Here is a 16,945-nt window from a genome sequence, read left to right on the forward strand (position 1 = left end):
TGAGATAGTGAGGTCTCAAGTGAACATAGTAAATATGTGTGTGTATCACCGGTTTGTTATTAAGGAATAATTGTTCAATGCTTCGACAACCAAAATTTCAACAAACTTCGTGATAATTACATTAAGGTAAAATTCAAGTCGAAATAAATTTTATTTTATGCACCAATGCAAAAGTTTCTATAGAGAGTGATTATTTAATCTAGTGGGGAAATGTTATGTTTTATTGATTAAATAGGTGTTACAAAAGGTGATTATTTAATCTAAGTGAGAGAATGTTATATAATTTTAAATAATATAATGTTAGATTAAATAATGTGACAAAATGTGATTTGTCACACCTTATAATATATTATTAAGAGTCACAAAATTGGACATATGTGTATGCCCAAATGTGACATATTTTGGTTACATATTTGTAACTCCCAAATATTACCCAATAATGTGTAGATTGTATGTTTCATATTTGAGATTGGATTTCACAAAGTCATTATGAAATATGGTTGTTGGAGACATGCTTTTAACTCTCATTAGGTGTATGGAGGTTACAAAAGCATGTGAGAAAGAGTTTGAGACGTATTGGAAAAACAAAAAATTTGGATGCTAAAAATTGCCTATAGTCGCTGCCACTGTATATCCCTAGCCGCGGCCAGTGAGGCTGACATCCAATATACCATTTTTCAGTTTTTTTCAATTTAAACGGTTCTAACATTCTAAGTAACTCCCAAATCTCCATTTTAATTTCATAAACATCCCATTAAACATTGGTAACAACCATGGGGTTGGTGGAATTTGAAAAAAAAAATATAAGAACAAATAAACATCAACCCAAATAACCTAAAAAAAAACATGAAAAAAAAAAAAAAGTAAAAACCGTAAAAATGTAAAATTTTTATTGAAATCGTAAAATTGAAAAAAAAAAGTTTAACCATAACAATGTAATTTTTTTTTTAGCAAAATTAAGTATTTTTTGTAAAAAATTCTTTAATAATTTATATTTTTAAGAGTAATTAGCGATGAACATATTTAAGTTATTGCGTTTATAGTACTTAAATACTCAAGTAAACAACCAAACTCTTAGCGTGAGTAGTGAAAGTCGACCAAGATCGCCAAGAATTAATTAATGTTAGAAAAAAAAATCTTGACAAGAAGATTATGGAATTGTGGTGCTTAGAGATATGGTATATTTAGCCTATGTATATATCACTTTCTTTCTTCTTGTTTTTTCTAAGTATGTTGATGTATTAGGCTCTTACTACTTATTTCTATATTAAAAAGTTAACAAAAACAGAGACATTTGGAAGAACAAAGGCTCATCTGATTAATATCAAAGATATAAAAGCATGAATAGGCTATATATATTCACATGTATATATATATATGGAAGACTTCTCAATGGTTATTACTGTAATGCCTCAAATTTTCTAATAAGGTTTATGACATTGATTAGGAGGCAGGGAGGGCCATAATTGATTTATTATGTGATTAAATGATGATATGCATGTTTATGTGTATTAAATATGCATGTGAACTCATTTTTGAGTAACTGGGTGATTTTCATATTTGGCAATTTCGGACATATTTGGTATATATGTGATATGTGTGTGGTGCTTTATTATTATTTGGTTATGCCAGTGTTACCCAGCACGAAACGATCCTAGGAGGTAAGCTAGTGGGAGAGTCACAACAGGATTTATTCTTGACTCGGAGTAAGTCAAGGGGTATTTAGAGCATTACCGGGTTATTGGGTAATGGGAATAAATATTTGGTGATAAATTGGAAGTTAGTAAGATCAGGGGGAAATTCTGGAGGTTTTGACTATTTTGCCCCTGGGAACGTTTCGGGACCCCGAGCGTTAGGATTTGTTTGAGGTTACTTAAGCTTGAAGTAACCATTAAAGGAATAAAAAGAATGTTCAGAATGTTCTCTCTCCCTTTAAGTTCCATTTTCATTTCCCAACCACATTTTCGAAGGTAACTTGAGTTCTAGGACTCGGATTCAATCGAGGATCGAGGCATAGCGATCCTAGGGAAGATTAAAAGCTTATTAGCCGGAGGATTTAGTTGGAAACAACTCTATCAGAGGTAATTCAAGTTTTAAGTTTTAAGTTTTTTAAAGTTTTAAGTTTGAATTGGACTTTGTATTTTGATGAGTTTTTATTAGATATGAGACTTGGGTTTTATGGGTTTTGGATCATGGGGATATCTGGGAACTTTGATTTTTGAGTTTGGAAATGTTTGGATAGGTTTTTGGGAGGTTTTAAAAGGTTAAAGTCAGAGAAAAATGGCTGGCCCGAGGTTGGGCCGCGACCCTGTTCTTGGGCGCTGTGGCCTAAGCTCGATGAAGTAGGTGGGGGTTTTGTGAGCTCTGGGGGCCGCAACACTGAGTGTGGGGCGCTGCGGCGCTTGCCCATGATGCCTCTGTTTTGGCTGGGGGCCGCGGCTCAGGGTTTTGGGGCCGCGACGCTTGAGGGTATTTATGGCTGAAATGATGTTTTAAGCTTGGGAACTCAAACCTTAGGCCTTGGGATCATTCCTATTACCTGGTTTAGTGGGATTGGATGTCTAGGAGGCTAGGTCTTGGTTCCGGGATTGGTTTTAGAACTTGAACTCATTGGATCACCGTTTATGATTGTGACTAGGTTGTCACTAGAGGCTTGGATTAAGGATCGTGCTTATGGCTCGTTTATTGGTAACCCGTGCTTGGACCAAAAGTAAGAAAACCGCACCCTATGTATATGACATGCATGGTTATTCTTGATGCATGTTGGATGTTTAAATATGACATGCATGGTTATTCTTGATGCATGTTGGATGTTTAAATGTGACATGCATGGTTATTGTTGAGGCATGTCAAGTGATTAAATGTGATGCATGTGTTGTACAAGAAACATGTGATTAGGGCATGCTATGAATATTGAATATGAGATTATTTAGAGCTTGAGTCTCTGTGTTTATGCATGATCCTAATTATGCTAGCAATTGTTAAGTAAGCATGCTGAATGCCTTATATTCGGATATTTGACATATGATATATGTTTGGTAGCATTGCTTACTTGTGTATGGCACTGACTAATCAGGGTCGGCACTGGTCTTGTATTACTGACCTAAGAGTCGGAAACGGCATAAGTGTCATGAACGCAGGACCGATAAAAGATTAGATCTAAATAATATCATCGTTGAATGACTCTAGGAGCATTAATGCTGGACCGACCTGAAGGTTGATGAAAATTATAAGCGCTTGACTAGTCTAGGACTAGTTACTCAGAGCTAGGGCCAAAGGCTTAGGTGATTGTTTGTCACGTGGCTAGGGAGCGGAATCCCATGGTTGTGACTCTATGGTCATACGGTAGGTTATATTGGTGACTAGTTTATCGAACACCTATCTTGTTTAAGCTGATGAAATGATCACTTATCTATAAAGCCCCGGTGGCCCTATCGTCACATGACTAATGGGAACAGAACCCACCTTAGTGACTATTACAACTACCACTCTTCTATTTGGAGCTAAAAGCCCAGGATGATTATTATGATCATCGGTTGATGTTGTATATTCATCATTACGTGAACTCATTTGCCTGCTTGAATATGGCTATATTTGCTAGCGTGTGCCTTATGATTTGATGACATGTTATTACTGTTCATGAGCATATTAAGTTTTCTTGCTGGGCTTCGGCTCACGGGTGCTATGTGGTGCAGGTAAAGGCAAAAGAAAGCTGGACCATCCTTGAGTTGAAGAGCTTAGGTGACGATGTGTACATATGTAGCTGCTCGACCGCCACGGCCGAGGTTTGAAGGAGAGGAACTACAGTTAAACCATGTTTTGCCGCTTAAATCGGTTGGTTGTAAATATTTTGTTGTAATAAACCTTTAAATTATAATTTTGGGATCCCAATATACACAGTAAACGTTCTATTGAAACGTTATATCTTAACCAAAATTTTAATCCCTAAACTGTTAATCTTACTTAGTTACACGTTTGTAGCCAAATGACTTGATTAGCGAGTTTAACACTGTTTATAATGCGCACCGTAACGGTCCCTGGAGTTTAGGGCGTTACAACTACCTATAGATGGGTACTAACAATTATAATGATGTGGTAACATAGTGACTTGGTATAGCAAATCACCAACGGGTAAATATTTTTTTTCTACATTAATTTTGAATTTAGTTATTTTTTTTGCCATAATTAATGTTGTTTCCAACCAATAAGAGACACTAGCTATATTTAGAAATTAGCATGGATTTGAAAAATGAAAAGTTTACAATATTATATTTTCATAATAAATACACGTTTTCATTAGGTAACCCTTCCAAAAATTCGAAAAAATCAAAATTTATTTTTAGAAATATTAATTAACAACTATAAATATACACCATTGATCTTAATCATTAAGAGTGCACCCATAGATATATATTATGACCCCTAGGATGAAATTAGGCAAGCCATTTTATTTGTTTAAAAACATAACTAAAAATAACAAATAAATTCAAGTTACAACCATAGCTAGGGTTATAGTATCAGGCCTTTGATGACGCAATGACACAATTATACCTAATTATATAGATGATTAATAAATTAACTAATCACCTATACATATATTGACATTCTGAGGTGACATTTGGCAACTTTTTTTTATTGAAAAAATAACTTAAAAATTAATGACAAATAAATACACAAAATCTTAAGCCTACAATCATCTCTATCATGTATCATTTCTCCAAATCATTCACTCCTTATAATATTTTAAAAATAAGGAAAGGTGTTACTATAACTCTTTGTAAAGTTTTTTCAAGTATTCTCTTTCTCTCAAGAAAAAAGAAAAAGAAGAAAGAACTTTAGTCTCTCTATATATCTTCTTCATTAGAGGAACTGAACTTGGGGTAGTACTACTTTTGGCAATGGATTTGGAGGTTGATATTTTAAGGAAGAACCTCATTAGAAGATTGAAAGAGCTGGATCAGTTCAAACACAGTGGTTCAGTAAAAGAAGGTGAGATTGAGAAACTTCAAGAATATATAACAACTTTGGAAGGTGAAGGACTAGACATTCTCCTGAGATGGTGTTGGGGCAACAATTTGTCTTTCTATATATGGAGGTAAAGACTCGACAACGTTTGGCGACTTGCTCCTTCTCCGGTGATGAAATCTGCCTTTGACTCGTCGGGATTTCCTGCAAGAAAGACACTCCGATGCTTAAGTCAGTTCAAAGTTCGATCCGTTCTTCCTCTTCAAATCTCATATTTATAGGATGAAATATACAAAACAGTTAGTTGGTTCAAGTGGACTCTAAAAAGGAGGAAGGAGAACAACTAAATTTCCCTCCAAAAATACCAACTTTAAAAATGTCTCGCTCAGAGGTCAGAGGCGCGGATTGCCTCTGACCTACAGCTTCTGCCTTCAGATCATTCCTGTGTATAAACGCTCCATTTTGAATATTTGATAAATGAGGCAAGTGTTTTTGGGCCGAGCATTTTGGGCCCAACAGATGCCCCCTGGCCCAAGCTTCAGACAAGTGTGGCATGTTAATCTGTTAGAATCTTGGGCCGACTCTTCAATACCAAAAGGTTCGGCTAAAGTCGTCATTCTCCGTAAACCGAGGCAATCCGTAGGTACATGATTACTTGATTACCTGACAAGTTATACTTAATGCGTACACAATTATCGAGTAAAATGTTTGGCTCAAAATTTCACCTCTCATTTAAGTAGTTTCTGTTTCAAAATAATTCTCATTTAGATTCCCAAACTTTGTTCCATCCTCCTGAGAGAAGCTTCAAAGAAACCCTAGAGATTTTCTTCAGCTCAAACCTTTGATAATGTCTTCTCGTTCATCTCATGACCCTACGGATCGCGATGGATACAAAAATGCGTTCGAACGCATGCGTAAATCGTTCGACATTCCAGATAATGTCACGGTGAGGATGCTCTCGGAGGCCGAACTTCGAGAATGGCGATTTAAGGATGTAGTGAAGCCTACTGAGATAGTCATGAGCTTGAGACACATCGAATGGCTCCGTTTCCCTCTCCCAGCTCTGCTTGTTCAGATAATTTCAAACTCCGGGGCTCACATTTTGCAATTTCTCCCAAATGCCATTTAGTCTATAGTCGGGGCTCAAATGATAGGGAGCCTTAGGAATGTCAATATCCAATCGGACGACATTTATGCATGCTTCACCAAGTCTACGAACAAGGTGATAGAGGGAAAGCCTTGGAAAACTTTCTACCTCTCTCCTAAAAAGGATCGGACAATCTTCACCGATTTCGATAGCTCCCATCGAAATTGGGATAAATACTTCTTTGCTGTTGGAGGAGCATGGTACCCTGAGTACGTGCCTCAGGAAATTTGTCCTCTGGCCAGGGTGTTTATAAAAGGCGAGTCATGTTTTCCAATAAATTTAATGTGAATTAATCATATCTGGATGATTGTCGAGTAGTTTAACTTTCTAAACTGCTGCTTCGGTTTTTCGTACCAGATTTTTCTTGGCCTCAGGTCAGCATGAGTTCTGAGCGACAGAGCAAGCTGACAGAGAAGGGGCTCCTTCATGAATCTAAGGAGAATGCCATTAGCATCAGGGGTGTACTGAACTCCTACTGTATGCAGATTATGACTCGGCTTTGCTTCGTGGATCGAGTCAATCCTGGAGCTGTGCGGGTTAGATCACAGAAGGGTGATATGACCCTAGGCAAGATTACTGCAGCATGCGCGAAGCAGCTGGGAGCTTTCCTGAAGAAATCTCCTCCTACTCCTTCAACTCTGTCACTGACGAAAGCCGAGTTCGAAAGGGCGTGCACCGAAACCTTCGCTGCGTGTGCCAAGCGTCAAGGGGTCCCAGAGGGTAAAAAGAAGGAGGGTTCTGGCCTGGCTGCAGAGTCTTCCCCTGACAAATCCGGCTTATCGCGCAGGTCTTCTCGCATCCAAGGGCGGTCGTCCACGCCTTTTGACGCTCTGCAAATTAAGCCTCTTCAGCAAGTGCCTTTGCCTACAGACGCCTTGGGAAAAAGAAAGGAGCGTGAGGAGTCCTCTTCCGAAGATTCGGACGACGGGAAGCGCATTTCGTCGAAGCTTCGGATCCCGAAAGGCTCTGCCCCCACTCCTCAAGGATCTGCTCTAGCAATCCCCAAACTTTCCCCTGGTAAATTACCAACAGGTCAGGCCCTCTCGTTGTGCAAAAAGCCACGGGGATTTGCCCCTGTTGGGCATTTACCTGGGGCATCTTCTGTTACTCCTGCAATTGGATCCTTCTTGGCAGCGGGCTCAGAAGGGTTGGCTCATGTAGAGGGCGCTTCCTCTTCTCCTTCCAAATTACCAGGAGAGGCGACTGGAGATGGAGTGCAAGATGGCTTACCGATGGAGGTGAAGTCGTCTGCTATCTGCGCGAAGCTGTCAGAGGCATTGATCTCTGCTTCTGATATAGCTGAAGGGTCTGCCGTTGGCCATAAACGTGGCTCAGAGGGGAGACGCCCTTCCTCTGCCTCTCATAAAAACAAGCTTCTAGAGGATGCCTTCGGGGAGGGTTTTGAATCTGCGGATATCATTCCTCTGCCAGTTGAGGCAAGTAAGGTCGTCGAGCTCGAAACTATCCCTGGGGGCCAGGAATCAGGGGCTGTCAAAGTAACAAGTGTTGACAGTCTTGGTGTTGACGTTTCTTCATTGCTACCTACCGCTTCTGAGTTTCATCCAGGAGATGTCGCTTCTGAGTTTCATCCAGGAGATGTCACTGCTGTGTCCCCAAAGGGTACTAACTCTTTTGAATCTCCTAGCGCTTTCTTGGAGCAGCTCACGTGTTCTACCGTGCAGACTCCAGTGTACCTCCCTAGTGATTTGGGTGAGGATGATAGCTTGTTTGTACGCCCTTTGAAGACATATTTTTCTGGCACGGGGACAGTTGCGTTGGCGTCTGATAGCATTATGGTATCGGCATTAGCAGAAGGTGAGAAGCCAGTTGCCCCTGTTGCTTCTGCGGCTGCATCTGCAGGAGGAGAAGCAAGTGACAGAACAGAAGTAATGTCGGAATATGGCCCTTCTGCGTCTAACGAAGTTATGGAGGAAATGCTACGTATAAGCAAACCCCATCTACCTACGGAAGCAATCGAATCTTTAAGTGGACAAGGCGATTTGTTGCAGCAAGTATCAGACCATATCTGGATGGTAAGTTAATTAAAAAATTAGACTCTTTTTGCATTTTGTTATATGTGTGTAATGTTATTTGTAATGGGCATAATCGATTTGTCACAGAGCTATGTATGTGCTTCGGCTGCAAGGCGAGAGTATGCGGCGGCTATGCAGAATGGAGCCAAACTGGCAGAGCAGATGGCGAAATTAGAAGAGGAGCGGTCAGGGAGAAAGATGGCTGAGGCAAACTGAGATGTGCTGGTGGAGGCCATCAAGAGGTTAGAAACAGAGTTGGCAGAGGCGAAAAAGAGGGTGTCCGCCACGGAGGAGAAGCTGGTAAGCACTGTCGGGCTTGAAGTAGAGCGAGACAAACTGAAAGCTGACTTGGTGGATATGACCAATAAGTGGATGGAGAAAAGCCAATTCTGCGTTCAGCATGAAGCCCGCATGGAGAAGCTTAGCAGTATGATGAGCGACCTTGAAGAAGATATTGTGTCGTTGCAGACTGATAAGGAGACCTTAGAGAAGGAGAAAAAAGAGCTGGAGCAAAGGGCGAACAGTCTTGAGGCCAACGCAGCGGAGGCCAAGAAGCAGAAGTTGGAGGCTGATCTCCTCTTAGGGAAGAAGTTGAAAGAAGCAGAAGAGGTATGTGACTCTTCTTGTGTTATTGATGCATTAGAAAGTTAATGGGCCCATAAAACACGTGTGTTGAATCCGTGATGGTTTTTTTTTTTTTTTTTTTGCAGAGGGCAGCAGAGGCAGCTGTTGAAGCCACTAGGCAGCGTATTCGAGATCGAGAGATCACCGAAAGCAAGCTTGCGAGAGTGGCTGAGGTAGATACCGCCAAGTATCTGGATTTGGCATTACGTAATAAGAAGCAGACCCCAGAGGAGAAATGGGCAAAACTGGAGATGTATTGTAAGAACGTTGATGTAAAGATAGGAGAGTATGACGTCGACAAGTATTTGAACGAGCTTGGGGATTTGCAGATTTCTTATCCGCCGTGTCATCTGGAGAAGTTGAAGCTGAGGGGTAATACGCTGGGATCGATGTATAATGCCAACGGAGAAGCCGTTGAAGATACTGTTGCCAACGTGGCTTCTGATAAAAAAGCATCAGGTTCTGCCTCTGTAGCTGAGGGCAAGTCAGAGGGTGAAAGAGGTGCCGTAGAATGAACGACTCACTTTTGTTTTGTTAACTTTTGTCATTAACTTTTGTATATAAATTCTTTGGGCTCTTCAGGCAGTTAGTTTGTAATTGATTGTAATAGAACACATTGTTAATACAAGTAGAACTTTGTTTCCTGTTAGTTGTCTTGGTGTGTGTACTGTATGGGTTTGTTGTCGTTTAGGGCTTAATTGAACGCGTGATGACAGGTGTATGTCGTATGATGTACTTGGATCAGAAGCTTCATAGATCCTTTAGGCCTTTGCGTGCGAAATACAACGAAAGATTATACAGATGGTGGGAGAGGATGCCCAGTTAAGTGTTGTATGATTGATCCATATTTGTATTTTGGTGATGTGTTGGGGCTGACAACATTGTCGTTGCAGGTGAGCACCGTGAGTGGACGAAAGTTCCCTTTTTGAGGAGAATCTTTGACAACCCACAGTGGCTTTACTCAACGTGGGCGATGGAAGAGCTTATCAGAAGCGGCATCCCGTACTATATATCGTGTGAACGCTATGGGTTAGGTTATCCGAAGCTAGAGAGTGCGATGGCAGAGTACATGCGTCGTATTGAGTGGGATTAATTATGGGCAAGAAAATAGATCAATTATAAAATCAGGAGTGAAAATCAATCAATGTAATATAACTTATAAATAACAACTTCTGATTTATTGCTATTTTTGAGTATACATTGCCTTTTGATTCATGCTTAGCATCTGTCAATTTAAGTTACTATACAAATATTGAGAGAGGAATTGAGTAAATATGTGTGCCCGTACTTAGCATCCGTCAATTTAAGTTGCTGTGATAGGTGTGTCTTACTCCTGCGATGTTGCCATTATTGTTGGGTGGCGAACCTTCTTACGCACGTGGAGTTGTTGTAGTGGTCTTGTTCGGGACTGGTCCGACCCCGGGGATGGAAATTTTCCCATTAGGGTAGAGGGATTGATGTGATCCAGACCGAACGCGAAGGACAAAGCGTAGAGCAGGGCATCGAAGCAGATGGAAAGAGGTGAGGGTTGTGAGGCAGGTATCTTTCCAATGCACCCATACCGTATAGTGTGGTGGGGGTCGTTTGGGCTGTCACGCATCCTCTCAAAGGCACCCATTGTGCAGGATATGGGTGCGACTGCGGGAAAAGTTCCTCCCAGCCTTGGATTGCCAAACCAGTTGGTGTACATCGGTGGGGGATCCGAAGCATGACAGCAGATAAGTCTGTTGTGATAGTCAGGGCAGATTAGACTGCAGGAGGTGGTCCTCTTATGCGGGTAAGAGGGTAGGGTTTGCAGTGCACCTCCGTTGGACGGCCAGATCGGTGTAGTCAGGGCAGATTAGACTGCAAAATGGCTGGCCGTAGTTTCTTGTGAGTTTAGTCAAGTCAGATTAGAATGCGGTATAAAACCCAGTGAAACGTGCATGCAGAAGCGATAGGATCTTGCACGCAGACTGTGTGTAGTGGCCTTGTTGCCACGAACTGTTGAGATTCAGCCTGGTTCCAACGTGTGGGGCGTGATCCTCGCTATATTTCATCATTGCTCTTTGTCTATTGAATTGTAGGTGTATGTTTTGAGATCAAAGACATACGATGTATTGCCAGGGGGTGTTGGCAACTTCAAACATTAGATGATTGTTTATTTATAGTCATTGTGGTAGGTGGTGTTTGAGTACACGTGAATAATGCTACAAAGTTAGGTGAGGATATTATTGAGGAACCCTTTCGAATAAAAAGTTAATTGTCACGCGTCTGACTTGGTGAAATATGGTTGATAATAATGCCAAGGAATTGAGTACATAAGAGAAATTTAAAAGAATGTGAAAAAATGGAAAGTTGTTGTATTATTTTTGAATTGCACAGTACAACTATTAGCAATAATATTGCTTTAAAGACATTGAATTCCAAGTACGGGGTACAATTTTCCCACTACGTACATTCTTTAGAGTGTAAGACCCTCTGCCTAATACTTTAATGATTTGGAAAGGCCCTTCCCAGTTAGGCTCTAGCTTCTTTTTATTGCCTGTGACCTTACGCAGAACCCAATCTCCTTCTCGAAATGTGCGTAAGTGGACCCTTTTGTTGTAGTAGCGTTCTGCTACCTTCTGATAATTTTCCAGTCGCAATTGTGCCATTGTACGTGTTTCTTCTAGAAGGTCTAGGTTGTGCAGTAATTGAATGGTGTTCGTTGTTGGGTCAGATGCAATCTCTGTCCGAAGTGTAGGCAGACCGACTTCTGTTGGGATGATAGCTTCTGTTCCATAAACCATGGCGTAGGGAGATTCCCCCGTGGAGGATCTTTTTGTTGTTCTGTAAGCCCATAACACTTTCGGTAATTCTTCTACCCATGCTCCTTTTTTGTCTTCCAAATTCTTCTTAATGTTGGCAAAGATGACTTTGTTGGAAGCCTCTGCTTGACCATTGCCCTGTGGGTAAGTGACAGAGGCGAAGCTTAGCTTGATCTTGTACGTGTCGCATAGCTCTTGTACCTTTGCATTTTGGAATGGAGTGCCGTTGTCGACGACTATCTCCCAGGGTATTCCAAATTGACATATAATATGCTTCCAGATGAAGGACATAGTGTCTGTTTTGCTGACCGTGACGTACGCCTCTGCCACAACCCATTTTGTGAAGTAGTCAGTGGCTACAAGAGCATATCGTCGTCCTCCAGAAGCCTTAGGTAGTTCACCTACCACATCCATACCCCATTTTGCAAATGGCCAAGGTGCTACGATGGAGTGTAGGGTTTGAGCAGGTTGATGGATGGTGGGTGCAAATCGTTGGCATTTGTCGCATTTTTTGGCATAATCCTGCACTTCTGTCATCATGTATGGCCAGTAATACCCTGCTGTAAGTGCCTTGTGTGCCAAGCTCCGTCCCCCTGTGTGATTTCCACATGTCCCCTCATGTATTTCTTCTAACAATTTTTTAGCTTCTGATGGGCCCAAACATCGTAGGTATGGGCCATTGAAGGATTTTCGGTACAACGTTCCATGGATCATGGAATAGCGTTGTGCCCGAAGTCGCAGAAGTTTTGCATCTTTTGAATTAGGTGGGAGCTCGGAGGTGGTCAAGTACTTGATGATCGGGTCTATCCAGCATTCAGGTTCTGACGAGGTGGAATAGACTTCCATATCTTTGCTTGATCGGCTTATGGATATGGAGGACTGGCGTGTGCATCCTCTTGCAGAAGCTAATTTGGCAAGAGCGTCGGCCTTCTGATTTTGCTCCCTGGGTACTAGTATGAGTTCAAACTGGCGAAAATGCGATTGCAAGTCAGTTACCTTCTGTAGAAGGCTAGCCAGATGGGGTGCTTTGGTGTCGAAATTTCCAGCCACTTATTCTATCATAAGCTGCGAATCGCCTCTGACGTTCAGACGTTGGATTCCCATTTCTCGTGCGAGTTCCAAACCATAGATTAGTGCCTCATATTCTGCTTCATTATTCGTTGCGGATTGCTCTAAACGGATAGCTTCTTCAATTTTGAGTCCTGAGGGAGATTCTAATACGACGCCAATACCAGCCCCTTGGGAATTGGATGGTCCGTCAGTGTACATTGTCCACAGCCATTGATCTTCTGATTCTAGTAATTCTGGCAGGGCGTCAGGAGTGAATGACTGAATTTCAACCAGGAAGTCAGCGAGTACCTGCCCCTTTTTAGCTTTTCGTGGCAAAAACTGAATATCGTATGTCCCAAGCTCAATGGCCCATTTAGATAATCTTCCAGAAAGGTCGGGCTTACTCAGTACCTGCGTTAATGGATAGTCTGTATATACGATGATCGTGTGGCTTTCGAAGTATTGTCGTAACTTCTTTTTGGCCGTGAGGAGTGCGAGTGCCAATTTTTCCATCATTCTGTATCGGGTTTCAGCATCTAACAACATCTTGTTGCAGTAGAACACTGGCCTATGACGATTGGCTTCTTCTCGAATAAGAACGGAACTTACAGCGAATCGTGAGACAGACAAATATAAGAATAAATCTTCATTAGCAATAGGAGAGCACAATATAGGAGGGGAGCTCAAATAAGTCTTCAACTCGTCCAATGCTTTTTGCTGTTCTGGTCCCCAGGTGGTGTTCGTAGACTTCTTTATGCACTGTAAGAAGGGTTGGCAGCGGTCTGACATTCGTGATATGAATCGACTTAATGCTACTATTTTTCCGGTCAGAGCCTGTATGTCTCGGATGGTTCGGGGTTCCTTAATTTCTGAGAGGGACGCAATCTGTGTTGGGCTCGCCTCGATGCCCCTCTGACTGACGATGTATCCCAAGAACTGTCCGGAGGACACCCCAAAGACACATTTTGTGGGGTTTAATTTCATTTTATAAGCATCAAGGATGTCGAAACATTCCGTCAAGTCGTCTATATGTGAAGAGCTTTGTTTGGACTTGATGACCATATCGTCAATATAAATCTCCATATTTCTCCCGAGTAATGAGGAAAACAGCTTGTGCATCAACCTCTGATATGTCGCGCCTGCATTCTTTAGACCGAAGGGCATAACTTTGTAGCAATATAAACCATCTTCTGTTATGAATGCTGTATGAATCCTATCCTCTAATTTCAGGGGGATCTGATTGTATCCAGAGTAGGCGTCGAGGAAGCTCATCCTTTCATATTCTGCCGTGGCGTCTATCATCTGATCGATCTTTGGTAGAGGGTAGCTATCTTTGGGACAGGCTTTGTTTAGATTTGTGTAGTCTACGCATACTCTCTTTTTCCCATTCTTCTTTGGGACCACGACGGGGTTGGCAAGCCAACTGGGGTATAAACATTCTTTGATTGCCCCCGTGCTCAGGAGCCGTTGGACCTCCTCTTGTATGACTTGATTCACCTCTGGAGCGAATCTCCTCTGCTTCTGTTTGACGGGTGGGAAGTAGTTGGAGATTTTCAAGCTGTGGCTCATGACAGAAGGGTCTATTCCGGGTATGTCGTGTGGTGTCCAGGAAAAAGTTCTCATTCTGGTTTGGAGAAATCGTACGAGGGTCTGCCTCTCATCTTCAGAGAGCTTGGTACTTACCAGGACCGTTTTTGTAGGGTCAGCGTCATCCAGACCCACTTGTTCTAAGGTATCTAGTGTAACTTGGGGTTTTTCTTGGTCTTCTTCTAGATTGATTCCTTTTAGGCACGCTGGTAGGTACTGTTGTAATTGCTATTTGTCAGGAGAGTCTTCATGGGAGGCAGAGCTATTTATTTCTTTTAAGGTAAGGAAGCACTTTTTGGCCTGCTTCTGGCAGCCTTTGATGTCGACGGTGTACCGGCTGTTGAGTGATTGACACCGCATCACCTGATGTAGAGTGGATACTACCCCCTGCATCCGGTGGATCCAACCTCTCCCCATGATGGCGTTGTAGCTCGTGGTGGAGTCTATAATGAGGAAGTCTACTGGAAGGGCGCGTTCTGCATCTACCACAGTTAATCGAACGACGCCCTTCGGATAGACTCTGTGGCTATTGAATCCCAGAATGGGCATGATGGAGGGTCGGATCTGATTCTCCTCTAGTCCCATTTTCTGGAAGGCTTCCTAGAAGAGGATGTCGACCTCACTACCCCCATCGATCAGAACTCTGCCCAGCTGGCAGTGGTCAACTTGTAAGGAAATGACGAGTGGATCGTCATGAGGCAGGTGGACGCCCTTGAGGTCTTCGTCAGTGAAGGTGATAGTAGAGGCTGTGTAGCTTCTTTCTTCTGAAGTGACGAGATTGACTACGTGGCCTAATGATTTGTACCGCTTCACTCGTTCTTCCATCCTCTTATGGATTTTAGTCGCGTGCTCTTGATTATTGGTGGGTTCTACGATCCCGTGGATCATAGGGACTTGTTTAAGAGGCTCCGGGGTGCTGTCAGAGGCTGTGTGTACGGGGTCTGACGCCGGCGGAGTGGGGGCAGAAGCTGTGTTCTGTCGCGAGGCGCCTGGTCTGCCTGTCTCCTTGATGTATTGGGTAAGCCGCCCACTCCTCATGAGGGCTTGGATCTGATTGTTCAGATTGTGGCATTCAGGGATTGTATGACCGTGATCTTTGTGGAAGAGACAGTATCTGCTTTTATCCCTTCTGTCTGATGGAGTGTTAATTTTGTAGGGCTCTCGCCAGATAGGCCTATCTTTATTTTCTTCATAAATGACTTCTTGCGGGACGGTGTATTCGAAGGATGGGTACCGCGATGGCTGTCGATCCTGTCTTGGCCTTTTTCCTTCCTTCGTATGATCTGTTTGGTTCCGCTTCCTCTTGTCATCCCTGGCAGGTGGTGGAGGGTTATTCGCTGGGGGAGCAGAAATGAGTGCAGTCTTCTTCTGTGCGCGCTCTCGAAATTCTAAGACCTTGAAGACGCCCTCGGCTCGGGTCTGCACGTCTGCCATGTCGTATGGTGGTGTCATAGTGAGATTCTCATGCAAGAGTGACCCCACCTGCAAGCTTTTGACGAAGAGATTTGCTGCGGTGAGTGGGTCGACGTCGTGGATTTGATGCACGAGGTCAATGAAACGCTGTAAGTATGCCTTTGGATGCTCATTCTCCCCTTGTTCAATTCGATAGAGATCGGCCATTGTTCTGGGAGCCTCTCGGTTCGCGCTGTACTGCTGTAAGAAGGACCGTCGGAGATCATTAAAACTGTTGAGTGATCCGGCCTTTAATTGTCGGAACCATAACAGAGCCGGCCCGGAGAAAGTTGTTGAAAAGACTTTGCATTGTATGGCTTCGTTATTAGCTTCTAACGCCATCTTTTGTTGAAATTGAAATAGGTGGTTTAGCGGGTCTCCCTTTCCATTGAATGCAGGCAGGGAAGGGATGATGAAGTTCCGAGGCTTTGGCTCATTCAGAATCCATTCCGAGAAAGGCGACTTTTCAGTGGTTCTTGATACAAGATCCAAATGGTCGGTGGCGTAGGCGGATCGCCCATCTGAGAACTTCTGCATCATTTCCCTCATCATGTTTTCTTTCCATCTGTCCAAGAAACAGATCGAGGGAACGTGACCTTCAGAGGGAGAATCGTGTGCGACTTGAGGTACGGTGTGTTGAGGCCGGACGTCGGTTGTTGGCTGAGCGGGTCCAGTGGGTTCTGCTTCGGCCCGCCCTTGCGTGCCAGAGGTTGGGGCTTGTCGCCCGTCGGTCCCAGAGGATGGGGGGATGGCTTGTGATTGCACGTTACCCGGGTTCATGTTGTGAGGTGGGGAATTAACACGGTCGACTAGAACGTCAGATCTGTTAGAATCAAGATTCTCGTGGGCTTGGGTGTTGCGAGTTGTGTCAGCGGACCTGCGCAGCTCAACAATCTCTGCTTCGAGCCTAGCTTGGGCTTCGGTTAATGTCTTGATTGCCTCGTCGGACCGCTGCTGACTTGCCTCCAACAGACGACACATCCTTTCGATCTGGTCGCTCATGTCCGTCGGAGGGACGCTTTGTGCAACTGGGCCCGAAACTCCGTTGCCTTTGGGTGGCATAACTTCTGGGATTGCAGTGGATCTTGATTTCTTGGTTCGACGACGTGGCTAAGGCCGATACGTTTATCGTTTCCCACAGACGGCGCCAATTGTTGGGGCAACAATTTGTCTTTCTATATATGGAGGTAAAGACCCGACAACGTTTGGCGACTTGCTCCTTCTCCGGTGATGAAATCTGTCTTTGACTCGTCGGGATTTCCTGCAAGAAAGACACTCCGATGCTTAAGTCAGTTCAA

The 16,945-nt window shown here is 43.1% G+C and overlaps 3 protein-coding genes across 3 annotated transcripts; 1 reads left to right on the forward strand and 2 right to left on the reverse strand.

Moving 5' to 3' along the window:
• Positions 1-8,502: 8,502 nt before the first annotated feature.
• LOC133814047 (uncharacterized) lies at positions 8,503-9,284 on the forward strand. The gene is made up of 2 exons (XM_062247064.1): positions 8,503-8,754; positions 8,856-9,284. Exons 1-2 carry the CDS (start codon positions 8,503-8,505, stop codon positions 9,282-9,284), a joined length of 681 nt encoding a protein of 226 aa, XP_062103048.1.
• A 5,139-nt stretch (positions 9,285-14,423) lies between these two features.
• LOC133814048 (uncharacterized) lies at positions 14,424-14,780 on the reverse strand. The gene has a single exon (XM_062247065.1). The coding sequence runs from the start codon at positions 14,778-14,780 to the stop codon at positions 14,424-14,426; it is 357 nt and encodes a 118-aa protein (XP_062103049.1).
• A 15-nt stretch (positions 14,781-14,795) lies between these two features.
• LOC133814049 (uncharacterized) lies at positions 14,796-16,709 on the reverse strand. Its single transcript, XM_062247066.1, has one exon. It carries the CDS (start codon positions 16,707-16,709, stop codon positions 14,796-14,798), a length of 1,914 nt encoding a protein of 637 aa, XP_062103050.1.
• Positions 16,710-16,945: the final 236 nt, after the last annotated feature.

The sequence above is a fragment of the Humulus lupulus genome, chromosome 2 (assembly GCF_963169125.1).
Source record: "Humulus lupulus chromosome 2, drHumLupu1.1, whole genome shotgun sequence".
Taxonomy (NCBI): domain Eukaryota; kingdom Viridiplantae; phylum Streptophyta; class Magnoliopsida; order Rosales; family Cannabaceae; genus Humulus; species Humulus lupulus.

Bases quoted from the DNA above. Each gene is read 5' to 3' on its own strand.
- LOC133814047 (XM_062247064.1), top strand. From the start codon at position 8,503: ATGACCAATAAGTGGATGGAGAAAAGCCAATTCTGCGTTCAGCATGAA. The intron at 8,755-8,855 runs GTATGTGACTCT...TTTTTTTTGCAG, and splicing joins AGTTGAAAGAAGCAGAAGAG to AGGGCAGCAGAGGCAGCTGT.
- LOC133814048 (XM_062247065.1), bottom strand. From the start codon at position 14,780: ATGGGACTAGAGGAGAATCAGATCCGACCCTCCATCATGCCCATTCTG.
- LOC133814049 (XM_062247066.1), bottom strand. From the start codon at position 16,709: ATGCCACCCAAAGGCAACGGAGTTTCGGGCCCAGTTGCACAAAGCGTC.